The sequence below is a fragment of the Accipiter gentilis genome, chromosome 9 (assembly GCF_929443795.1).
Source record: "Accipiter gentilis chromosome 9, bAccGen1.1, whole genome shotgun sequence".
Classification (NCBI taxonomy): Eukaryota; Metazoa; Chordata; class Aves; order Accipitriformes; family Accipitridae; genus Astur; species Astur gentilis.
In genome coordinates this window covers 21131261-21156819 of record NC_064888.1, presented here as the reverse complement: position 1 = coordinate 21156819, position 25559 = coordinate 21131261, and the positions used below count along the sequence as shown (strand labels likewise).

The 25559-nt window shown below is 47.5% G+C and overlaps 3 protein-coding genes across 10 annotated transcripts in view; 2 read left to right on the top strand and 1 right to left on the bottom strand.

The window, feature by feature from the left end:
- LOC126042551 (uncharacterized) overlaps nucleotides 1-20980 on the bottom strand; it is a 32544-nt gene extending 11564 nt beyond the window's left edge. Inside the window, exons 1-3 of one of the 4 annotated variants that reach the window (XM_049809790.1) lie at nucleotides 20819-20980; nucleotides 10008-10861; nucleotides 2134-2295 (exon numbers count right to left, since the gene is read on the bottom strand). In XM_049809790.1, coding sequence (XP_049665747.1) covers nucleotides 2134-2295; nucleotides 10008-10861; nucleotides 20819-20867 — 1065 coding nt within the window. In that variant the 5' untranslated portion in view covers nucleotides 20868-20980. Of the gene's footprint in view, nucleotides 1-2133; nucleotides 2296-10007; nucleotides 10862-20547; nucleotides 20760-20818 lie in introns of those variants that run through there. The other 3 variants (XM_049809791.1, XM_049809792.1, XM_049809794.1) reach the window with 3 other exon arrangements.
- The window catches only part of TLL2 (tolloid like 2), a 321269-nt gene that overhangs the window by 142788 nt on the left and 152922 nt on the right, over nucleotides 1-25559 (top strand). The gene's annotated exons all lie outside the window — the stretch shown is intronic.
- Nucleotides 1-25559, top strand: part of HELLS (helicase, lymphoid specific) — a 70542-nt gene that overhangs the window by 1597 nt on the left and 43386 nt on the right. For 2 of the 5 annotated variants that reach the window (XM_049809782.1, XM_049809786.1), the window contains exons 2-5: nucleotides 1913-2025; nucleotides 3055-3308; nucleotides 4067-4193; nucleotides 18312-18406. In XM_049809782.1, the coding sequence (XP_049665739.1) occupies nucleotides 18400-18406 (7 nt within the window). In that variant the 5' untranslated portion in view covers nucleotides 1913-2025; nucleotides 3055-3308; nucleotides 4067-4193; nucleotides 18312-18399. The remainder of the gene's footprint in view (nucleotides 1-1912; nucleotides 2026-3054; nucleotides 3309-4066; nucleotides 4194-18311; nucleotides 18407-25559) is intronic. The other 3 variants (XM_049809783.1, XM_049809784.1, XM_049809780.1) reach the window with 3 other exon arrangements.

Here is a 25559-nt window from a genome sequence, read left to right as displayed (position 1 = left end):
CACTGTATGTGGTACTTCAGCTGGTGTACTTCTGCTGTAGCTGGTATGGTGGGAAGGGGAGATTTTCTACCTTGCACAACCATGTTGCACAAAAGTTTAGTAGGGTAGAAAGCAAGGCGAGCTTTACCTAGCTGAAGTGGAAAGGGAACCAAACTGTTTATTGGTGTTGGGACTAGGACAGGCCAACGCCAGTTTAGCACCTCTGGAGACCCCCAAGCGACTGACAGTTTTAATGTAACATCTTATTTGGATAAATTGCCACAGCAGGATGGCACTTTGCATTACCTATACCTTTGGAAGCTGCTTTGAAAATATTATGAAAGATGCTGCTTTTGGCCCACAGCATTAAAGATTTCCTTGTAAAGCAACGTTTGTGGAGTAACCGTGTCACAGGATCAAAATGTCATCAGTCTCTGTGGTGGTGTCTGTACAGCTCTCAAGAACAGCATCAGGAGCACTGGCTACCTACAATCCTCACGACGAGCTCTTAATACCACACTAACCCATCTCTGCTCTTGGGGTTGTGTTTTCCCTAGCTATGTCTGGGGTACGGAAACCTTTCCATGCTCATAGTCTGCATGGAGGGTGAACATGGTTTGGAAAATAGCTTAGGACTCCCTCCAAGACACGGTATGGACAGCAACCTCCCGAGTCTCAAGGCAAATGGGGGTAGTAGTGTCCCTCTTCTACGCAGAGGGGCTGTAACTCTGAAGAGGAAAATGACAGAGAGCTGCTCAGATATAGGAGATGCAGGCACCCCAGAGATACTTGAGAGAGAGCACCCAGTTTTGCAGAGCACATTGCAAGTGCTGCATGTTACATCTGGGGGTCCAATTCCCCACTGAACAGTATGGGACAAATGCAGCTGAGAAGACACCGCTGAGAAATCTTGGAAAATACCAAAAAGATCAAGTTTCAAATATTTAAATGAAAGCATGGTGCCTTTCATTTCAGTGTGAGCTGGGAGGGGGGGAGGGGGCATGTACACCAGATGAGGATTTGACCCTGAAGTTGCAGCTCGGAGGAGTTACTTTGAGCAATGACTCACAGTTGTAAAGCTTCAGGAAATATGTTAACAATTCCCAGGCTCTATGTAGGAGGCTGCATTCCTCTAGGCATGAGAGATGGGTACATGGAAATGACGGGCTACTCTGCTCTGCAACCTGAGTCACAACTTGGCTTTGGCTCTGAGGAGAAGTCAGTCACCTACTGCAGATCCAGTCCCAGCAGGTGGGAAAGCAGCACCAGGGGAGGAATGATGCTGTCAGGAGAATAAAAGACTCGCCACAGCATGGCTGGGAAGAAATAGCCAGTATGACAAACCCCTTCTGTTCCTTTGGGGAGTGATAAAATAAATAGAATGGAAGGGGAGGAAAAAAGCTGGAAACCTGGTGTGATGGCCAAAGGAAAAGCACTGAGAAGCAGAGGTGGGGTAGAGCTGAACAAAATATGCAGGGGCTAAAAAATGCTGTTTAGGAGCATTTTGAAAATGCTGTTTAGGAGCATGCTGAAATGATTTGCAAATTTCAGTCAAATTTCCCAGCTACCTCTGGCTGATAAAAAAAGACAAATGGAAACACTGAGATGTTTCATGTCAGAGAGTCTTCATTTGGCAGCTCAGAAGTGCAGGAAGAGAAAGAGAACATGGATTTGTGTAGTGGTACCACTGCTTCTCTTTCCCATTGTGTCTGTTTTGGGGGAAATTCTGGGATTTTGACAGTTTGAAACCAGAAAGAAAAGAGCGAGCTTTTAATTCAAAACACAGTGACTAAGGAGGTCCATGGAAATGTTTTGTTTTGATAGCATTGATGGAGGGATTGTTCTTGGGAGTTTTCAGCTGTAGAGAAGTTAAGGCTACTGACTTCGAGCTGTCCATCACATGAGGTGAGAAGGATGCATTTTAACTCAACAGAAGCAAGCACAGCTGGGAAACAAAACTGAACAAGAACAGAAACCCAAGCCCAAGGGAAGCTGAGCCCACTGTGGTGGGCAAGGGCTCCCTGAAGACCAGAGCAGCCTGCCCAGGTGGGTGTGCGGTCAAGTAAATCAGCATCTTCCCTCACCCAGACTTGGAACTTTCCATCTGGGCCTTAAGTATATCATTTAATAGAAGATACTATGGTGTCTGCTTACCTCTTTTATCTGGCTCATCTTCTGCTCTTTCTGCAAGCTGCACACTTGCTTTTGGAGACGCAAGTTGTGCTCCTGCAGCTGCCCAATCTTCTCAATCAGTTGGCAGATGTGTTCCAGGTATCCCAAACCAGATCCCAGGGCTTTGCTGTTACCTTGGTTCACCTGCAATGACAATGCATCTTGGACCATGGAGTAACAGCAAAGCAATCCTTACTAGCAGTTGGGAGCCCAGCACACTCCTTACAGCGGGTTGTGATAAAGACACTCAGGCTTCCTCTTGCAAGTGGCTTTGGTTATAGCCAGATCTAAGGTACAGTGTTGCTTGCTCACAGCTCTTTTCTGGATTACTCAGCAAGATGTGCCATTAGAGGGACTCTTCTGACTGATCACAGGCTGACGCAGAGGAAAACCTCATGACAGCCTGTTTCTAGTTCCACCTCCCAGGCTAAATGTTGTCTTTTACTGGCCACAGGACACTTGCAAACAAATATAGTTCTACTGTATGGTACAGATGGCTGGGGTTAGTATGGCTCTTAGCCCATAGCCCTCAGTGCAAGTCACACTTACGTCTTCTGAGGCTGAGCTTGGCTCCTACCCAAAGGCACATATATGCAGGTTACAGTGATTTGCTGCTTTGTGACCAACTTGGGGGTGCATTTTGTCTGCCTTTGGCAATCTGCAACCATTATGGCACAGCTGAACTCAGGCCCTCATCACTGGTGGGTCAGTGAGAGGGACATGGGTCTGAACCAAGCTGCCAAAGTGAAGGAACATCTTTCCACTGGTCTGTAGCAGATCCCAGCTTACATCCCTGCTGTTACTTTCTCAGTCATTAAGAGATGCCTGAAGAAAGTCTGCAGGATCGAGTTTGCCATCTGACTATCGCAGGATATTCTGTACCACTGATCTCTCCACACCTAGGACCTGCAGAGTCTCACTGCTACTCAGCCAAGGGCAGTGCCAGAGACAGACAGTAATCCTGTGGCAGAGGAAAGGCAACAGTGCTTCCCAGTCTCCTGCTCTGCGCTTCACCGTTTCTGGCCCCAGGACTTCCCCATGCACAGCAAGTGTTCTCTCCTGTGCCACGAGTGGACTCTGCCGAATGTGCTGCTAACAAACACGTGCAGAGGCTCACTTCCACCTTGGCGCTGCCTGCTGATATGCATGTGATATCAGTAAGTAAAATAAGCCTCGAACTTTACAAAAGCAGCACTCTAAGTTTATCTTACTTCAAGAAATAAGTTCCCTCTACAAAAGCAGGAAGCTTACTCTGTCTCCTTTCCCACAACAATCTACATTTTTTGGGAAATGCCAGCCTTGGGACTCTTCCTGTCTTTTCATTATGTCAGAAAGCTCATGGTGTGTTCAAAAATAATCAACATTAGGATTTACTTCTTTTTAAACAAATGATGATACAATGTTATTTATAAACAGGTATTATTATGTCCAGATGCTTTTGTGTCTGATGCTGGGACAGAGGTCACATGAAATCATATGAAAAACCGTGATGACTCTAAGCCGACCAGTCATTCACATTCATGATTTTTATTTTCCTCTCAGGCAGAGCCTGCAGAAGTGGTAGCAAGACAAAGGTTACTCAGCCATAAAACTGAGTCCTTAGCATGTCCGTGCAGTGGGAAGGGGAGCAGCCCCAGGACCCATGGGGAGAACAAAGCCTACATGGTGTCTGCTGGGAAAAGCTTGAGTCAAAAGCACTATAACCAACATATCTGAAAGCAAATAGGGATTTGGGGGTGCCCAGCTTCAGAAGCATGATTTTCAGAAAGTACATGAGTATCAGCTTCTGAAAATCTGGCAGTTTTGAGCTGTCCCAAAATGGGTAGTCAGAAGTTCCTCATTATCCTTGAAAACGTAGGCTTTCTGCCACTCTGTACCCTCTTTTTGCACATTTAACGACTTCCCTTTCTGCCAGTTTGCTGTTGCAGTGACTGATGGCATGTCTGTATCGCCCTAAGGAGACAGTGAGCAAATCCAGCCTGTTACAGCTGTAGAAACCCAAGGGAAGACTACAAGGGACAGAGGAGCTCTTGGAAAAGACGGTAAAGTAAAACATTTGGCTGTAACCTCAGGACTGGGGAGAAAGCATGAAGCATTTGACTCAGTTAGAGACCCTCTTTTTGTTCCATACTTGTCCTGTGCTTAATATTGTAAGGTCCTGCTTCATGTTTGCAGCTGCTAGGTTTATAGGGCAAAACGGGCAGGGGGAGAAGAAGAGGAGGTGGCCCTGATTTCCAGTGCTCTGTGTCTAGGGCTCAAGGCACTTGAAAGCAAAGGGGTGTTTAGGACAAGCATGGAGAAAATCTGGCTTTTAGCAAAAGGTAGGGAGACCTTCCAACTCCTGAGAATAAATACAGGTCCCCAGAAAATGAGAGGGAAAAGGCATAGAGCAGTTGCTCCAGGTCTTGGGGCAAGGTGGATTTACTCCTTTAGAGGACCTAAACCAGACTGAAGCTTGGACTTAACATGCTGGAGGCCCCTGTTTCTGTTGTGGTTTAACCCCAGCCAGCACCACGCAGCTGCTCACTCACTCCCCCCCATCCAGTGGGATGGGGGAGGAAATCGGGGAAAAAAAGTAAAACTCCTGGGTTGAGATAAGAACAGTTTAATAGAACAGAAAAGAAGAAACTAATAATGATAATGGTAACACTAATAAAATGACAACAGTAGTAATAAAAGGATTGGAATGTACAAATGATGCACAGGGCAACAGCTCACCACCCACCGACTGACACCCCGCCAGTCCCCGAGCAGCGATTCCCTGCCCCCCCCCACTTCCCAGTTCCTAAACTAGATGGGACGTCCCATGGTATGGAATACACCGTTGGCCAGTTTGGGTCAGGTGCCCTGGTTGTGTCCTGTGCTAACTTCTTGTGCCCTGGCTGGGCATGAGAAGCTGAAAAATCCTTGACTTTAGTCTAAACACTACTGAGCAACAACTGAAAACATCAGCGTTATCAACATTCTTCACATACTGAACTCAAAACATAGCACTGTACCAGCTACTATGAAGACAGTTAACTCTATTCCAGCTGAAACCAGGACAGTTTCACAGTCATCCTTCAGAGGCTGCTCAGGGCAGTTAATTTGGGCTCTTTAATAGTAAATTAATTTGCATTTTATTGAATTGATCCCAGCAAGCACAAATGAGCAAAAGGCAAATCAGGCAGAGCCTCCAGTGCCTGCCCATTGCTGCAGGGCCAGCCACCTCTGTGGTCAGCATGCAAGGGTAGAAGCCTTTAAGGGGGATGCTTCACCTTGCTTGCCCTGCTACAATGCCTGTTAGCATCAGGATTGCTCAGATATGGCAGGCATTCAATACAGAAAATTTGTGTAATTTAGCTGGTTGACTCCAAAATGATTGCTCAGAGAGGCCCTCTCTATGGATCCTTATAGGACTTTCTTTTCCATAGACTGGAAAGACCTAAACAGCCCTCGCTATCTTCTGGTCATGCCAAGTGCAGCATAGAACATGCTCTGTCACATTCTGGGCTAAATATTTTCCTCTCGGCACCAGTGAGAGAGTTTTATGCTAGCAGTGGAGGGTGAGCAACCATAGGAAAACTGCAGACATTTTCCAGGATGAGACTCTTCTAGTCTCTGTCCTCCCAGTTGAAGCTTCCCAAAACATCCACCTAACAAGACTGAAATTTTTCCCATTCCCCACATGGGGATTGTCAAATAGTATTGGATGAAAAGCCATGTGCCCATTTTTGAGCTGATGAAACCTATGAAGAAGGAAAAACATCTCACCTACTTTTTTGAAGGTGAAGATGCAGAGGATCAGACAGGCATAATTTATGAATCAGATGAGGAAAGTAACAACATAATGTATAAGTAGGTGCCAGACTTTGCTTTCAGGTACATCAGACTGAACCAGACCCTCAGCTGGAAGAAAAGGAATCCAAGGCTCTCAGCTATACTATGCTGAATTACTCCCATTACAGTTTTGACCCTGTGGAGTTAAGTTGCACTACACAGACTTTACACCTGTGTAACTAAAAAGAGATCTCTGCTTTTGTGAGTGTTCACCTAAGTTTTGGGGACAGGTTTTCAGTACATGTATCACTGCTCAGCTGGCAATAAACCATTGTAGTTGCGCTGGCCCACAGATTTCTTAGGAAGCCTAAAAATACAGGATCAACACCTGCACTGGGAACTTTGGCTTATCTAGAGCCCTCCAGTCAATATTTTTACTGGTGTAAAATCACATTTTTTCCTCTGAAGCCACCAGAGTCACAGAGCTGGGAGCTTTTCTTCTATCAGGCTCAATGGAAAACTGTCCTGGGCTGGACCTGGCAACAGGAGCCAAAGCTGGCACTCAAGACTAGCTTGCAGGTGAAGCTCTTCTTCCTTCAGATGGGAGCTCACTAATGTTTCTTGCAGTGACTTAGGTTTCTGCACTTCTTGCAATGCTCTTCACTTTCTCTTGTGGATAGTTTTGAATTATACCATGCTCCATTCTCCCATAAATCCCTCACTGCCCACTTCCACCACATTAGCATGGCCAGTACAGAGGCAGTACAGTCACTGTGCCAACAGCCAAGGAATGAAATTACACACCTCCCATCATGGGCTTGGAGCAACTGATTAGTGACATCACAGGCTGAGCGGGAAGCATTTGTCACTGGAAGCTGACAGCACCAAAAGGCTTGTGAATAACAGGAAAGAGAGTGATCGTGCTGTATATTTCTGGCAGCTCCACCCTGATGTCCAGGAGGGGCTGCGCTTACTGATAGCTTCTAGTTTCCTCCGAGCGGCACGCACAGGCTATGGGGCTGACAACAACAGGTTGACCTATCCTTCCACTGAACCATACCATTCTCTGCAGAGAAGTATTTTGACTGCTTTGGCCCAGGATAATTAGCACTGTGTGAATAATGGTTTTTTTTCATTTAATGACAACAATGCTCCCACCCTCCCTCTTCTTCCAGGGGTATGGGCTGACTTTAAATGTAAACTTTATGGAGCGTGAGGAATTTTTGCAAAGCAAAAGCATCAAAAGCTATGTATCTTCAAACTGACCTCAAACATTTAATTTGGCTTAAAAGGAAATGCTTTTATTTAGGCTTCAGAGTTCTTTGACAGCTTCCACTTTCTTTCATCTTTCTAAACATAGGCAAATTTCAAAATAACAATGGTTCAAACCAAAAGATCAGAAACCTTTGTTTAAGAAATGCCAGACTGAAATGATTTGATGTATATTTTCAGCCAAAGCCATTCATCAAATGAATCTAAATGGTCAAAATATTTGGTCATTTCCAGTCTCTCTTTTTCAGCATTTTCCTTCCTGTTCTCTTGGAAGTGGCCTCAGCAGTGAGGGAAGCTGGGAGGACATCAAGGGACATCTTCATCCAGAGACTGAATCCTTGCTCTGGTGTGGTGTGCTGGCAAGGAGAGTGCTGATGGCATTGCCACAGCCACCTGGGCTGGGAAACCTCAGCTGCTCTCCTCTTACTTGGAAGTTGTATTCCCCAAACCAGCAACAGAACTGAGGAAGCTGCTGTCACCTATAATTAAATAATGCTCTCACCTGGCATTAAATATAAGCCCCTATAAGCACTCTTGCATCTGTCAACATGAATTTAATGCAGGAAGAATTGATTTGATGGAACAATTTGGTTTGCCATGTTCTTTGCCAAGCAGAGTGGTAATACCTTGTACTGGCCTGCTGTCTTTCAGACCACATTGATTGCATTTCTAGGGGTATCTGAGTCCCTGAGATGACATCAGGCCAGACATGGTACTTAGGCTCCTAAGTACCATGTTGTATCTTGAACAAGTTACAGGCAAATGTGAAAGCCACAGAGTGTAAGCCTGGAGCAGAGCCTCAGCTGGGGTGAACCAAGAGGCATCCATCAACTGTGTGGGCAGATGATCATCAGGACATCATTTCTGAGGGGGTCTCACTCTGTCCTGCCTCTGTAGTATGACAGTGAGAACAGGTCAACACTGTGCAGGTTTGGCGAGGGCAGAAGGCTCTGCAGCTACAGGAGGGCTGTCCCTGTGCTCTGAGGCACACAGCACAGCAGCAGCCACAGGGCTGTGCAGCAGCAGTGGGCATTTCTTGCCCTAGTCAGCTTGGGTGCTACCTGGCATCCCAGCAGTTTGAGGAGCACTGCTTATGAGATACAGCAGCCTGGAGGTGCTCTGTGAAGAGGGACAAACTTCCTCAGCATCTAGGTCACAGCTGTATTTATACAGCTCGAAAAACAAACAAAGAGAAGTGCTCTGGGGCACAGAGCTTTAGCACTCAGCCAGTGAGGATATTAAAAAGGAGGGGAGATAAGCCACCAAGAGCTTCATTTCCTCTTCAGCTTCTTTCTAATTTATTCTCTTGTTTATTTAAATGCTCTGCTTTGGGAAACTGAGGCTCCATTTCACAAAGGATTTAAAGGAATTTCATGGGCAGCCAGAGCTGTCAGACAAGACCAAGCTGGCTGCAAACCCTCTGGAGTACAACAGAGAATTTGGGTAGCTTTTTATAAAGTGTCCTTATATTCAAACTCTCCTGCTCCGGTCCTTTTTTGAACTCTCTGCCAAAAGGCCAGGTCACTGTCTCTTTGGGAACTGTGCAAAACAGACATCTGTCTTCTGCCGCATGTGAGACAGGTCTGGGGAGGAAGAAGGTGCTCCATTGGATTGTGTGTTGCTTGTGCTGCCTTCATATGCAATGTTACCAGAGGTGGGCCATCTCTGACCTTCCTCACTGCTTGGGAGGGTTTGGCATGCTGAGGAGGAAGGCCATCACCTGATGGTTCAGGCCCCAGGCAGAGAAGTCATGGTGAAAGTATATGCACAGCACACAGCACTTGTCATTTGGCTTCCTCCCACCCATCTCCCATTCATCACTGTTGCTGCAATGAACACCCCAAAAAGAAATCCCCGTTATGCACTGTTTGATATTTTTGGTGTGTCTGTATGACCCTCTTCACCTACCCTGCCCCCTCCTTTCCTTTTGCTCATGGGGCTTTTTGGTCTGTCTCTCTGTCAAGAATCAGCTCCCCCGTTAGATCTTTCCATTACTGGTTCATGGAAGCCACCGCAGCAGGCAGGCAAGGCAGTGATCTCTCTGCGTGTCAGCAGCATGGGGCTTCAGTAAGAACACTGGAGTGAGTGCTTGCCAGCATCCACTATGGGAGAAAGTGCACAGAAGGGGTTTTTATTCTCCTATCAGTTCCAGGGAGTACCCAGCAAGGGGGAAAGAGTAGAACAAGGTGCTGAAGATATGTCTTTGCAGTTTTGTCAGTTTCAGAACACAGGAGTTTCCATCACAGCTGTGCTGGAGGGTTAAAATGGGATCTCCATCTCTATCCCAGCAAAGATTTGAATTTGTGCATTAGTTCCCTGCTCACTCATTATTCGAGAGAGCTGGCTCAAGAGGACAGGACAGGCCTGGACAGGAATGAACTACCCCTTAGACAAGTTCTTTCCAAACTTCAGTGCCCCAACAGCAGTCTAGCTGTTCCCAGGAACAGGAATAACCTGACATTGAAAAAGAAGCTATGTTCTGATCCCTGTCCCATTTATCAGAGGACGATGACTAACCTCATAATCTTCATTTTAAGACCAGAATAAAGTCCATGCTCTAATCTAGGGCTTTTTGAAACACCAGATCTCCATGAGCTGTTAGTCATCCTTACCCAGACCCAATATATGTGAATTACTTCAGAATTTCACAGCTATGAAAAAAGCCCTTAAAAATCAATTGCCAAGATTTGCTGCTTACAATAGTTTCAGGGGAGATTTTCTAACTCACTCAGATGTGTCCTAGTTCGTGACAGAGGATAGGACTTGAACCCTGACTGAGGTATTGGACCGGCCTAGCTGTAAGATTCAGTTTAGGTGTTTCTTACCTCACTCAGTCTACAGCATTCATCCATGTATTCATTCAGACTGTCGCTTGTGGGGTACTTCTTCAGCTGATGTCCATGGATCTGAAGGTCTTGCATGCTGCCAAAGTTCTCTGGGAAATTGTCAGCAGTTGTCTTTGGCTCTTCTATGGGAGCTGGGCTGGGAAGAGTGCTTTCCTCGGGAAGGTCTGTCTCTGGAGTAGGTTCTTTTTCCAGAGATTGCCTTTTGCTTTGGTCAGAATGTTCATCAGGACTTTCTTCTTGAGGGACACTGAAGTCTTCAAGGGAAGCTGTAGGACCCTGCACAGCATCTGCCTCCTGGCTGTAGTACTCAGCTCGGTTTTCACTCTCTGGATCTTGGTGGCTGACTTTTCTGGCACGCTCTTTACATGTTCTCATTATCAGATGGTCAATTTCTGGAGAAGAAGAGGTGCTAAGCACACCTGAGTCACAAAATGAGTCTCTGCTGTGAAGCACAAAGCTCTTCTCTGAACCCGTTGGTGTTGATGGAGAATTAGCCCCACTTGGCAATTCAACCCCTGAGTCCTCAGATTCAAATTTGGAGAATCTATGAAGTCGGCACTTGGACTCGAAGGCACTGAGGTCAGGCAGCGTGGCTACATAGTCTGTGCTTGCGGGGGCATCTGCATAGTCTGGATCTGCTGGTGCGGCTGCTGCATTCTGATTTCCCTGGCAGTCCAGTGGGAGGCTGGCACCAGGGAGATGGGACTCTTCTGTGCAGGCTGTGTCAGCTGGAGCCTCTGGGTTTAACCCTGGGTTTTGAATTCCTTCATTGCTCAGTAACTTCATATGTGTTAACACAACTTTGTCCTCAGCAGGTGGGCTTTTCTTACCTGCTTAAAAGAAAACAAGTAGAAGAAGGTCACAAGAGGCTACAAAACTCGGTGTCTAGTGCATCTTCTGAGGAATGTTAGATGTAAAACTGTCTATAGTAAGGTGGTAGAGGGGGACAGCCCTAATTTGTTTTTGTTGAGCTGTATGAAGCTTTCTTGCAGTCCCTGCTGCAACAGAAGGACCCCAGAGTCCTTCAGGTGGAGTCTTAAATACACACAGAGCTCTGATTTAGTAGATAGGTAGAAAACACATGTAGCCAGATGACTTTTTAGTGATTACCTGCATACAGATGCAGAGAAGTACATGTTCTTTCAGCGTGATAGACATTAATTTAAGGCTAAAATATTTCCTCTGATTAAATGTATTCTGAACCAGCAAAAAAAAAAGGGTAAAATGAAATCCGTCATTCTGCAGGCTTATGTGAATTTTGGGTTGCAACAAGCAATTTGCAAACCGTTTTGTATTCTCTGCAGTATTCTCTGCACACATACAGGTGATGAAAAGCAAGTACTGATAGGAAAAGCAAACAAGGCACTGTAGATCTTTTTCACTCCCTGTATGGTTTTAACTATGAAGTAATTTCTTTAAATGAACTCTTACCTTCTTTGTAAAGAGAAAGGAGATGGGGGCAGCTTTGTTCATGAGCTTTTTGCACATAGACAAAGACTTGTTTTCACATCACAGTTATTTCACACGGTAATGTGGTAGAACATCTCTGCATGAAAGGCTGATCTACAGGAGTTGAAGATCTGCCCCCAGGTTTTCTTACTGTTTTTCTGAATCTAATATTTCACAGGGCAGACTTCTGGTTCACACTGGCATGAGAGCCAGTGTGAAAGCTCTGCATCCACCCTTTAGTAAACTGCAAATGTCAGCTCCAACTCCATCTCTTCATGGATTTAGGACCAGGAATTGCTGCAGTACAAAACTTCAGTTTTTCCCTTATTAGTGCCTGACCCAGAGCACCTCAGAGGGCTACAATACATAGACTTTTCAGGATATCTTACTTCCTACTTCATTTCCTTTCATTCCCCTCTCCTACTTCCTTCCTTTTTGCCTGACATCAAACCAGCAGCTGCTTCACAAACTCACTGCTGGTAACACAATTATCCCTAAGTAAGCAGGGAAGCCTGGGACCCCACGCCAGTGGTAGACCAGGGAGAACTCTGCTGTGCGGTCCTCCTTCACGGTAACCCAGGAAACTCCCTGTTTCAGAAATAACCCATTTTCCAGCCTTCCCTCCTCCACCTTGCTTTCTGCAATGTCCACAGACAAGGGAGACTTTTACTCATTAAGGCCAAGCTAGCTATTACATGGATCATTTTCTACTTTTTTAAAATTCCTTCTATTTTATCTTCAGAATGTCTTGGGATACCACTGAAACATGCCCTTTACTGTTCAAAGGCAGCCATAGATTTAATATTTTGCACTGGATTTTCATAAAGGGCTGTCAGTGCTAAATAATCCCATCTGATGGGCTTTTTGTGGCACTTGGGCACATAGTGCTTATAGCCCTTACAGAAGATCTTGTTTATCATATAGAGAATTGCACCCGCCTCCCTTGGCAGGATTCACAGGTACCTCTCCACTGTAAAGAGCCACATTTGGGACAGTCAGTGGCAGACTGTCAGCAATGCAACACCAATACACTGCTGTGGTGGGGGACAAGAGAAAGACATTGCCCACAGAAATACCACAGGAAAGCTCACCAGGAGCTGCCTGTGCTGGGCTGGGTCACAGCCCTTCCACTCTTGGGATGAGCATGATGGACCCTGAACTGAGGACAAGAGGGACCCTGGTTTGCAGCTTCACGCACAGCAAAATGCCACTTGTAAAAGGGAGCTTGGTGCCAGGTTTTGGAAGGAGGAGCTGGAGCTGAGTCATTACTGATTTGGAGTGAAGAGGATCTACCTGATCAGCTGCAAACACCTCTTGGCAGTGAGAGGCAAAGTGTATCTGCATGAAGAATGAAAGGCTAACAGGCTCTTCTGATGGCATCACCGCCCCAGATGGCACAACCAAACCACTGGGAGTCAAGAGGAGACCAGTTGCATTGCTGCACTTTCTTTTTAAGAACAAATCATACAGCTGTCGCTCTTGCCAGGAATTACTATATGCAATGGTAGTTCCTTCCCACAGACTCTGATCGCCTTCACTTGTTAACCATGCCATGCTTTCCTTTGGATATTCTCTTACTGTCTTTCAATCTGCCTCTTTTTTTTTCTTGCTTAACCGGTTTCACCTTGGCCTACACAAATATTTCTTTGTCTGAAATCAGGAAGCAGCGTATTAAAATGAGGTCTTGCCAGATGCCTTAATTTGTATCTTTTATGACTATGAAAGCTACAATGTGTACCAGAAAGTTTGGCTGGGGTAGAAAAAATAAAAAATGAGATGAAATCTCTAACCCTCTGTGTGAGGGCCCCCTCGATGTCAACAACTCCAGTGCTGAGAAAGGTCTGCTCTCTGGATAGCACAGTCCTTTGCTCTCCCCATCCTGTGGTCACCAGCAACATTGCATGGTTTCACAATTTCTTGTTTACCTGTTCTAGGCTGCACACCATTGATCTCGGCACTGGCAGGTCCTGGTAACGACAGTGTTTGAGCACTTCTGATTTATCCTCCCAACCCCTTGCAATGATGCAAAATGTTATCATCCCCCTACCACAAGTTCAGAATAGATGCAAAGGATGGCAGGATTTTGCAACACACTTAGGCACCTCATCCTCATTCATTCAGTGATACTTTCCCATGGTCAATGAGGTCATCTGTGCTACAGTGGAGATCTCCCCTGATTAATGCAGTCACCTGAAACTCAAGTTTTTCTTCCTGCGCCTCACTGACAGAACAGTCTCTTCCTCCTCTCTGCTAACTGGCTTAGGGAATGTAAACCATGGGGCTTCCAACAAGCAGATTTTTTGTGCTACAGATCTTGAAAGAGCATAAAAAAATGCTCAGCTCTTTCAAGCATATTGCCAACAAACACCAGAATGGTGCAATTAAAGCTCATCTGTGCAATTACCAAAAAAAAAAAAAAAAAGCCAGACCCTCAGCTGCTATAAATTAGCTTATTACCAGGGCCCCTAACAGAATTGTGTCAGCTAATTCTGGCTGAGGACTTGGCCTGTAAGTGCTTTGTACAACAATACAGGGGCCTGGAGCGAAACAGGGATGATGGACTCCTGCCTGGTGCTGGAAGGAGTGTGCCACAGGGGTACGGTTACAATGCTGTGGGGAGATGTGAAGAACTTCAGAGAGCTGAACAGTGGCATTAAGGTTGGTAGGATGTATTTACTTGTGCTGGAGACCAGCCAGGTTTGACACTGCTGCTCCTGGGAAATCAGCCAAGATTTTTGTTGGTGGTATTTTGTTTCTTTTCCCCTGCACTGGTTTTCCACACCCCTTCTAGGGTGGGGGTAAGGTACCCAAGGATGCTGTTTTCAGGCAGCTGGCTGGGACACTGGTATGGCAGCACTGGAGGGAATGGAGTTGTGTATGCATGCTTAGGAATCAGTATAGCTTCCTGCAGCATCTTCGGCAGTGTGTGCCCAGGCCAAACATTGTGTCCGGTTAACTAGTAGCCCTCTTAAAGGGTTATATGGCTTTGTAATCACACTAGAGAGAAACAGGGTTCCCTGTGTTGTAATATCAGCCTGTAACTGATGGTGACTAATTATGCATAACTGCGTGCAAGTTGCTGGATTTCCTGTGCCTGTACAGTTGGAGAATAAGACTGCTTCCAGTCTCACGGGGAGGTGATATCTGAAGGTAATTAGTAGGGAGTAAAAGGAATTGATGTGTCCCAGCTAAGCCTCTAGAACTTTGCTTTGTTTCCAAATTGCTTTCTAGGATACTTCTCTGTTGGCAGTTAGCAAAGCCTAGCTGAGAAACTTAAATCCTTCAGAGGTGAATACGCTCCCATCAGCTCCTGCCCCAAGGCTTTTCCTTCCTTGGAGTTTTAAGTCCAAGTGTATTTTTCCTGTTGCACAATAACTAGTAGCTGCCAGGGCACAGACTAGTGCATTAATATAGAGATTTCTGACCTGAGGAAGGAGGGTGGATATGTAAATATGAAATTGCTTTCAAGCAGTTTCTTTACCCCAGTAAGCTGCATGCAAGAGATGCGTTTGAACAACTGCCCAGACAAAACTCCCAGGCATTCCCCGTCCTGGCCAGGCCCAATTCCTGCAAAAGCTCCCACCTTTCTAGTAAACCAAGCCAAAGTCTGTATTCAAATCCCCATGCTCCAAAGCATTGCACTGGCAATTCTTTCAGTGCAAGCCCTGTTAAGCTCTGCTACATCCCTGGGAGGGGTCCTTGGCTTCTGATGCACTGACTCAAGTATCATAGCATTTGATGCATCTGGCTAATGGGAGTACTGGTGGTGGGAAGAGGCCAGAAGGGCAGTGGGATGAGTGCTGCTAGTGGCAGTACAGAGCTATACTGTACAGTGCTGCCCTTCTCCCTTCTGGTCTGTGCCCACCCATCTTCTCAAAATGTTCATCCTGATTTGTAGGCTACTTGGCATGGGGAGAATCTCTGTTACACATGTGCACAATAACTGGCACAACTGGAGCCAAAGCTTTTGCTTGTCTCCATCTGCCATTGTGCTACAAAGGATAGCAGCATAAGAGCCATGGCAGCCCTCTGCTTGTCCCCAGGCAAAGTTCAAGTGCACAGCGAACCCATCCACAGTGGGTGGTGCTGGCAGGGTTATGCATGGTGGCAGTCCCAGGGAGAGGCACAAGGTGAGCAGTCCAGAAATGCTCAGAGTGCCTATTCCTCTCCCCGCTCCCCTCTACCACAAGACACATAACACCCTCTAGATTTAAGTCCATAAGGCTGGTACTTTCTGGCTGTAGTGTGCCACAGGAACAGAACACCAGAAATAAATGGCATCACCAATGACCTGGGTTGCTGGAGTAGCAGGGATTTTGCACAGCTGCCCTGCAAAGGAAGACCAAAGTCAAACCCCATCATTCCTACCAGTCTTTTCAGCCCTGAGCACAGGAACAAGATGCATATGTGAAGTCCCAGAAAAGGTTTTTCTGTATCACATAGAGGACCTGCACAGCCTGTCTAGTAACTCCTCTCTAGCTCCAGCTGTGCCAAGGATTAAATCCTGTGCCATGCAGGACAGGTTCTGTGATGAGGCTGTGGCCTCCAAGTAACAAACTAAGAGATGATCATCAGCTTTTGAAGAATCATTAGGCAGCAGTGACTAGTCAGCTGGAGTCAAACTCATGACCTAGAAATGAAAGGCTGCCTCTCCCATTCAGTCCTTGCATTCCCTTGTCCTTCCTTCCTTTACAAAAAAAGCATCCCTTTAGTCCTGCCACTGTGACGCATTCTCTAACACCACTGGCAGTACAGCTCAGGTGGCATTTCCCTTTCACTGCAAAGAGGGGACGTTTTTTTCTCACCAACGATGAGGTCTCAATTTCCCAGCATTCAAGAGAAAAGGGGTCACTTCCTTTCTGAAACAATAGGCATTTTTTGCTGCTGACTCTTCCCCCATATGTGCTGAGGGGTTGGGCTGGGTGGTGGGGCTCCTTTCTCAGCAGGAGCCCACCAGCTGAACCCCATGAAGCGCATGCAGGAGCTGTGTTACTTTCCCAGCTGGGCAGTGGCTGCCCCTTGCATAGCCCCGTGGGCACAGGGAGTCGTTGCATGGACAGGGCCCCAATACTTACAAGAACTGGATTACTCTTATGCTGCCAAAAAAAAAACCAACCCAAAAAACCCCAACAACCAACCCGCACCCAGAAACTCCCCCCAGCAACCACTACCAATTGACCCTCTGGGAGGGAAATCTATCTCCACAGTCCAGCTTTGCCATGGCCTTCCATGGCGTGAGGATCTCCCTGCTTCCTGGTGTTTTACAGGCCTGTTGAAGACCTGATCCCAGTCCTGGCAATGGCAGGGGTGCTGCTTGGCACCAAGTTTCTGCAGACAATCTGCCTTCCCAATGCCTTTCAAGCAAAGCTAGTCTGTGAGCATGCTGCTGTATCTTGGGCTGCCCAATTGGAGCAAGAGCTTCTCCTAAACAATTAGGACAATCGTGAGCCTAAGAATTTCTAAGGGTACCTATTGGAAAGGTCTTGTGTCTTCAGTGCACCAGTTACAACCTCTATCTACAATGGCACAGACTTGTGAAGGCTTGAAAATCACTGTCTTAGAAACTTTTTTTTTTTAAACTGGAATTGTGACTGAAAAATTCATACTCACAGAAGAACACACTCCCATGTGTTAACTGAATATTTGTGTGATAGACCCCATTCTCAAAATTTCAATTTATCCAAGTGGGGAACTGAAATGTATGTGGCTATCATGGGAGTATATATACAATTTGATTTGCTTGAAATGTTGAATGCAAATGAATAATTATGCCAAAGCTGAGATCTTGGACAGTCCTTGAATGAAAAGCACAAAGTTCCTGGATTGTTTGGCTCCAAGGTGCTCTCCAGTCTTGCTGTTAGTTAAGTGTGTGAAGTTCCTCCAGATGATAGTTTGGTAATATAATGTGACCAGAAATGTTATAGATCCACCATAGCTGCAGCTGGGAATGATAAATCTATATAAAAGAGATGCTGAGAGAAAGATAACAGGGTTCAAGGACTCTGAAGAAGCATTTATTGCTTTAATATATGTTTTAGAAAAGGAGGAGATAATTATACTTCTTTTCAGGCATTTGAGGAGGAATGAGAGGGAGATTGATTGTTTACTGATGGATATAGTTGGGTGAACTAAAGAGGAAATGGATTTCCAAGTAGAGAGGCCACTTGACATTTTTACAGCTTGCTTCTATTCATTCCAAGTGACCTGTGAAGTTTTTGAAACAGAGTGACAGGTCTGATAGATTAGTGGCCTCTGGCAGAAAGACCCAGGGCACAGCAGGTCCCTGCAGACCACCTGGTTTATGAGTTACTCGTGTAGGCTGACAGTCACCAGTTTTTAGACCAAAACCTGACCATGCACATAACACCAGCTAAAGAGCCTCTCCCACTCATGACTGCATTTACCCTGCAACTTACTTTTTTTTATATATAGCCCAGTGTGAAAACCAGGCCAAGGATAATTTTGGTGCACAAGGATCTGTGCCCAGGTCCTCCCTGCTCTGCAACATAACTCCTGGCGTCAGGGGGAGGCTCAGCTCCTGCAGTCACCTATGGTGCTTATTTGTGTGACTTTTTCAGTGACATGACAGCTCTCACTAAAGACCTGCAAATCCTTCTCCTTGGAAATTCCCATGTGCTCCTTCAGGAGAAAGGTTCAAAACCTTAAATAAAGGAAATGGTGCCTTCATGAGCAGCCCTGTATAATAGCAAAAGATTATTTGGCACACAGCTCGCTAATGTGTCTGAGCAGAAAATGAAAACAACGGAAACAAATATACCACACCTTGGCAAAACCTGTCTAATTTAGATCTTTCCTTGCACATCTGATTTGCAGGCCTGCCTCATATTGCAAAGGAGTGTTCAGCCAGAAATTAACTAGGAGACAGGAGGCCCTCTGCAAGGATGGAACTTGGCCCCCAGGGATGACAGGTATGTAGTAATTCAGGTTTTATTGCCTATAATAAGCTTGGATAAACAACTGTTCAATAGTCCCACAGACCAAAGCCATTAAGACCCTGGTGCTTCAACTGAAGCCAAAGGAACTCATAAATGTATCAGAAAGGTCACTGTTAACCTACTCTTCATGTGCAGTCATTGCTGTCCCTAGGCAAAACCCCAGAGAACTGCTTCTGCTCAAACGAGGGAGCAGTGAGCAGGTGTAATCATACTCTTCAGTATGTCTGAAATCTTTTATGGTTGCAATGAGAGTGGTAACAATTTTTTTGGTTTGTTGCTCTTCATGGGGCCACCCAAGGACCTTGGTGAGATGATGAGGTCGTGATGCAGGGCTCTGTAGCTGCAGTAAAATGAGCTTGCTGATGTAGGAGGTCCTGCCACCCTGATGCTTCTGCTTTAACAGCCCCCCCAAGGAGGGGGGGGGAGATCCAGCCTACACCCCTGTTATTGAGCTGACACTCTAAAACAAATTTAAAAGTCTTGTTTGGTTTATATTCTGTATCTTAAGCTGCATTCAGAGATGCAACTTTAAAGTCCCTGCCTCAAAGCGCGTAATAAACCGCATATTCTTGGCTCTGAGTAGAGGTTTGGTCCAAACCAGGACACATAATATTTGGTGCCCCTTTCCAGCCAAGGTGATTGAGGAGTGGTGTCCCTGTTTCTTATTTGGAAAAATTCTAGCTGAATGTCTTTTTGATCCCTCAGTGCTCTGTGTGATGTCTGTTCTCCCACCAAAGCTTCTGCCTACCCCTATGACAGTACTGCAGTGATGAGGGACACTTCCATGTGGAAGAGCAAGCTTCCTTTCCCCTCCTAACCCTACCATCAGGCTTGCACTATATAGCTTGGGGGAAACAAGTTCATGGTCAAATTGCATCCAGGGGGGGGAAAAAAAAAAGAGTGGTTTCCACCACACAGTAAAATGGCATCTCTTCAAACACTCTCCACATCTTGTGGTGATGCTGGAGTGCTTTTGCAGCAGCACTGCTCTAGAGGCCTTCGTGTCATTGGGTGAAATGCAGTCTCCAGACCGAACCCAGGCAGAACAATGTGCTTCAGCAGCCCTTGCTAGCGCAGTGCCTGGCAGTTACCTGCTAGGGCACCTCAGAGAGGCTCCAGCTCGCACTGAGCTCTGAGTAGCTGTCCCAGAGCAGAAGAGCTGGGAAGCACAAGCCTGGCAGTGAGTGCCTGAGCAAATGCCCGTGAATGTGGCAGCTCTGGTGACTCTGCAGGAGCTGCCTGCACTGCAGCAGTCCAAGGAGGCAGGAGTTGAGCATACAGGTGGGAAGTCAGGACCCCAGGAGACATAACCATTCCAACACAGTGTTTTGCAACATCTTTACCACCTTGCTGTTGAACAGCACACTACACTTAGACTCTGGCAATCCCTGCCTGTAGCCACCTCCATGCCAAGCAAACCAACCCAGTGCAGCGATGTTAATGGAGACAGGAACTGCAGATCTCATTTACAGCTGGCACAAGCCAAGCTGAGGAGTAAACGGGGATGCTAAGAGGATTCTGCTACCCAGGGCTTGCGATCTCAAAGCCTGCAGTACTGGCTAAGGAATAAAACATACCAGAGCCATTGTGCCTGGAAAAGGCTGTCTGAGACCACATCATTTGTTTTGACAACAGACTTAGGAAGTTACAAGTGATCTGCTGCAGGACCATAGCTGCCTTCCCTGCACAGAACAGGAGGGAGCAGATGAAACCTCTCAAACTCGGGATAATGCCTGCTGGATGGGGCTGTACCAGCCTAGAAAGCGATCCGATACCCATTGCCGGCGCAGTGACACGCTGAGGGCAGACCTGATCCGTCTCACGTTAGCGCAAAACCCGAGCGATACCGGCGGGACACGTGCGCACTGCCACTCGGATGCCAGTCCCCTGGTTTGCCCCTTCCAGCTCCCATCCTGGGCAGACCGCCCGGAGCGAGCCCTCGCGCCTCTCCTGCTGTCCTCTCCCGAGCCTTTCCACGCTTACAAATGCAAAATAAACCCGTTATAAAAGGAAAACAAATCGGTTCCTAGAACGCGATCCTTCCCGCCGCCGCCCCCAGGGCAGGAGCTGACCGGCCGGAGGCTTAAGCGAGGAGTGGCCCGCTGCAGCCTTACCTGCGTGGGGGCAGAGGCAGCCGGAGAAGAGGGAGCGCAGCATGGGGCCGGGGCTGGGGCGGCAGCCGTGCGGTGCGGTGCGGGCAGCCCGTCCGGCGGGACCCGGGAGCGGGGCGTGCCGCGCTGGGCTTGCCCTAAGTACCGTCTGCGCGGCCGCGGAGGGGAAGGAAGGGGGTGGCGGAGGAGGGGGTTTGGGGAGGTGTGCCGGCAGCTGCCGGCTGGGTCCGGGCGGGCCGGAGCAGCCCCGGGGGTGCGGCGGCGGCGGCCTCACCTCTCCTCCAGGGCGTTCCCAGGGTGAAGCTCCGGTGCCAGCTGAACATCTCGGCGGCAGTCGCCCTCAGGGGCGGGCGGGGGACGGGGGTGCCATCGCCGCCGGCTCTCCCCGGGCTGCTGCGCGTCCCCCGGCGGGCGAGCGGGGCCCCGGCTAGGGCATGGCGGGGCAGCGCTGCCGGCGCGGAGGCTGCGGAGCGGCGAGCGGGCGCCCGGCCAGCAGTGACTTATAAAGGGAGCAGCCCGGAGGAATGCATCTCCTTTGGCTGATAAGCCGAGATGACTGGAGGGGTTTGAACTACCTTTGCAACCCCCGGAGGAGGGAGGGGGAGAGAGGAAAAAAGGGACGGCAGAGAAGAAAAAGAAAAACGTTTCAGCGCTTGCATAATGTCAATAAACTCCCCTCTCAAGTGGCAGGAAAGGAAAGGCCGGAATGTTTTGGGTTGGGAGGAGAGAGAGTAGAGTGGGTTTGGTGGGGTTTTTTCTTTTCAGCTTTTTTCTTTCTCTGTTTAAATCACATGTTATGTGTTTGTAGTGGAAAGCTCTGCCTTGGTTGTAGCTGGGGCTGCAGGCTATGGGTAAGAGGCACCGGTGAGGGGGGAAGTGGCGGGACAGTCCCAAATGCAAGCTCCCGTGGGCAGGTTTGTGGTGTCACCCCACTGGAGTGAACTCCAAACATGCAGGCCAGGCACGAAGAGCTCTGGCATGCCCTGGGCATGGCTGTGCTCGCTGGAGTGTCACCTTGGGAAACGCATGGGAAATTACTCCTAGGCTAAGTTTAAGTGACACAAGCTCCCTATAACCAAAAGCCCCATAACCTGTGTGGGATCTCTGCTTGCTAAGAGAACACCGGTCCCTGCATTACTCTCCTATCCAGACTTCTTTTGACTCGAGCACTGTCAGGAGAAAATGTGCTGCTCCACCGGTTAAACCGGCCTAATTCTATGGACTTCAGCTGTCCACAAGATCAGCAGCCCACAGGAGATGACAGAGAGCCAGTGGGTGCTGCAGCCCTGCTACAAGTGCCATGAGAAAGCCAGGTGGGAGGGGAGCTGTCAGGGGAGATCCAGTCCAGCTGCCCCCTCCCTTTGCTCCTCCAGGTGCCAGTCCTCCTGTGGCTCTGCAACAAACACCACGGGCCAGACATCAACTGAAGTGAATTGACTTTTTGCTGTAGCTGTCACTGGAGTTTGCCGATTGGCATCAGTCACAATTTAAAGACAGGGTGTTTAACTGGCCCCTTTTCCCCACCACATTGCTTTTGTATTTAGTTATTATTTTATTGCTCCCAAACTCATGTCATACAACAGTAGGCATCCTTCTTCCCCAGGCTGGGAGATTCATTACACTGCTCCCTCCTTGCTTCCCACTGCAGTGGGATAGAGTGTTTGTGGGCTGCACCCAATTTCCTTGCAGTACTCGTCGTGCACCCAGTGCCTGCTCTTGTTTTACTGGGAAAGCCAAAGAGGGTTGTGCCCAGGGCTGGTGAGAAGGAAAGCCATTAATTCCCTCGGGGAAGGAGGTCCCTATTTCTTGCACTGAGACAGTCTCAGGCTGGTTGGGTGTCCACTGCTGTGGTTATTCCTGTGTGCTTGGTGCGCAATGTGCTGCCATGCTCTACCCATGCTGCCAGCCTGTGCTCACCATCTCAGCTCCCAGCTGCAGTGGGCAGACTTAAATTATTAGAGCCGCAGAAGGATAATTTACAGTTTCCTTAGCATGAATTCAGTAGCACTGGTAGCAGCCAGAGGAATTCAGTGGACAAAGTATTACCCTCTCACCTCCAGCTCTGCTGCACATACACCATTGCACGCTCCTTTCTTTCTGCCATTAAGCTCCATTGTTTTGTACACTGCTGAACACACTCCTATACTACCCTGAGGCTTACTTTTTTAAATAACTAGTTTGCAGAAGGAAAAAAAAAGCTACTGTGCTGATGATTATATATAGCTCCAGCTCAAAGTGGTCTGAAATTTATCTAATTTGTAGTCAGCAAAATATTTGGTGCTGTCAGAAAACTAGGTTCCTAAGGAGAGTTTCAAGCTGGCCGTTTCCAAGCACAGTTTACCCCCTTGTGTTCAACAAATGCTTGGGGCCAACAGAAATGACTTTTACCAAAATATAATAAATAAAAGAACCCAGTGACAGTAAGCTTTTTGAACAAGAATAAAACATCCCCTGGAATGTGCACAAGCCAAGTGCTCCAGCCCTGGGCTAGGGCAAACATGGAATGAAAATAGCTGGCAATGAGTGCAAGAATTTAATGCTCTAGGTACTCTCACAAGAGGGTGTGTCTGTGTGTATGAAACTGATAATTAATATTGGAAGTGCCCTGTGTTAACACAATATGTGACAGTGTTCAGAGTCTAGAGGGCCCCACGAAGCTGTCATTAGGCGTTGTATGTGGTTATTTTTGTCTACACTTGAAAAGTTTTAGTAGCATTACTGTGTTTTATTTATTTTTTCAACTCAGGTTTGTTGACTATATTAGCATCAAAATGTTTTACACAAGAATAGGTTAGCACTGGATCAGGAAAAAGCTATAGCATGCTTAGGACTTTTATTTCAGTGTAAATGCGTCTACCTGAAGGGAGATTTTACCATTTTGTGGTTGTATTATTAACAGCAGTGAAACCTTCCAAAGGGTGGACACCACTGATACCAGCCATCATCAGAAACAGCCCACAAGAAACCAAAGTGGTACCTGGTTTTGGTGTCCAAACTTGAAGGAAGTGCAGAAAAGGGCAACTGATTATTAATGTGCTTTTGCCTAAACCTTGTGAACACCCCCAGCATGGGAAAGGTCATATCCCCTCTGTACAGAAATGCCTTGAGCCCAGTTGCTGCTGTAGTCCAAGTGAGAAAGGAAGGATGCTTCTCTCCTGCAGCTTCGTCTCTTGTCTGGCAGCAAGAGTATTGCCAGGTCTCACCATTTAATTGGGAGTTTTGAGACAGTCTGGCTCCTTTTCCTTAAAGTCCAGCCTGTTAGTGAGGGGAGCGTGTGGTGCCGTTGCTGTGCTGGGGGCAGAGCACAAGGATGGGGAGGAACCAGCTGGGCAGGGAAATGGACCTGCATCAGCCATGGGAACAGCCTGATCTGAGCACTGGGACCACGTTACCAGGTGCCCCATGAGGATGCTGTGGTTTTTGGCACATGCTACATCCGCCCTTTCCCTGTGGCTGCCAGTCTTTGTACCAGGGCTCCTTCCCATTCACCCGTGTACTGAGAGCATGGAATGGATTCTCTGAATTGCAACCAGGCAGGAAATTCCCTCTTGAGCTGCAGAGGATGTAACAGGAAGAGGAAAAACCTCTTAGTCAGCATCAGCTTCATTTCTGATGGATTCATCAATTTCCTCAACCATAAGAAAACTCTCCACCCAAAGAAGTCCTTGAGTGTGGAAAGCTGTTATGTCTCTGGATCCCCTGGGCATACAGCTGCATCCTATCTTTCTTGTCACCTTTGTGAGACTTGGGGCTGGTGGAAAGCAACTTCAGAGCAAAGGGCACTTCCCTACCGCAGAGAAGCCAGGCATGAGCTCTCAGGGAGCTGCTCAGCCTTTGCACCAAGGAGGGTGGGTGAGGGTGTGTGGCAAGGTCTGTTGATAGTGCATTTCCCAAGTTAGGCACCTGGAAAGCAAGGGAGGTATGTTTAGTGGTTACTCCTAAAACTATGCGGGCCATTGTGCTGTTCCTCCATGCCCCAGTTACTACTGTGCACTACAGGGGTTGAAATCACCCCAAATCTTCCATAAAAGTGATTGCTGCAGCGTCCATTGAGGTGCTCCGCAGTTGCAAAGGAGGATGCCTGTCAAATGTGAGCCTTGCTTCAAAAAGCTCCCCAAGAGCCAAATTACGCAGTAGCAGGACAGAGCCCTGAGCATGTGCAGCTCTGCATGGGTGAGCTCTCCTGGCTGGGACAGGTGTTTCTCTGTTGTTTGGCTTTAGGCAAGTCCCCTGTGCAAATAACTTCATCTTCTTCTGCCACAGCTTGTCTGGCAGAACAGGATTTTTCTAAGTAGTTTCAGGACCCGTCTTCTTTATGTTGTGCAGCCCCCAAATCACAGGATTTCTCATGCATGTAAAAGGTTCCTCCACCTGGTGTGAAGTATTCATGGTGATGAAAAACACATTCCAGTATCATTGTCACTGTGGTTTTCACACTGAAGCACACAATGAAATAACCGTCAACCTTTCATCGTAGGTATAGATTAGACTTTATTTTCCATCCTGTTCCCTGACTCCTCAGTTAAAGCTTGATCTGGACAGACTGCTCAACTACCTCCTGGTTTGGTTTGTGCACCTGCAGTGTGGCACAAAAGGACCCTGTGCAATTCAATCACCTCCTTGACTCAAATGCGTTTTCTTTCATTCTGGTACAAGCAAGGTTTGGGGACGTAGCTGGTAGAGGGACATTGGATCTGTGTGACAGCCTGGGAAAAAGGGAGGATATAATGTCATGCTACAGGGGGGCTCCCCATCAGCAGAGAAAGGACAGGGAAAGGATGGTCTGTGCAGCAGCCATCAGGGCTGGCTTCGACCTGTCCCCAATGGGTGAGTGTAAGGGGTTGCTCTTTGTCTTAGGTGTTAGCTACCTTTGCCCGATCAGCCATGCCAGCGGTGCTGTATTGATCTAATTTACACGAGAACTGGCAGAACCTCCTGCACAAGGGTGTGCAGTGCTGCCCCGGGGGTACCCTAGTGCCACAGGGCTGGTGCCTTGCAGAGCCCAGTGCCGGGCA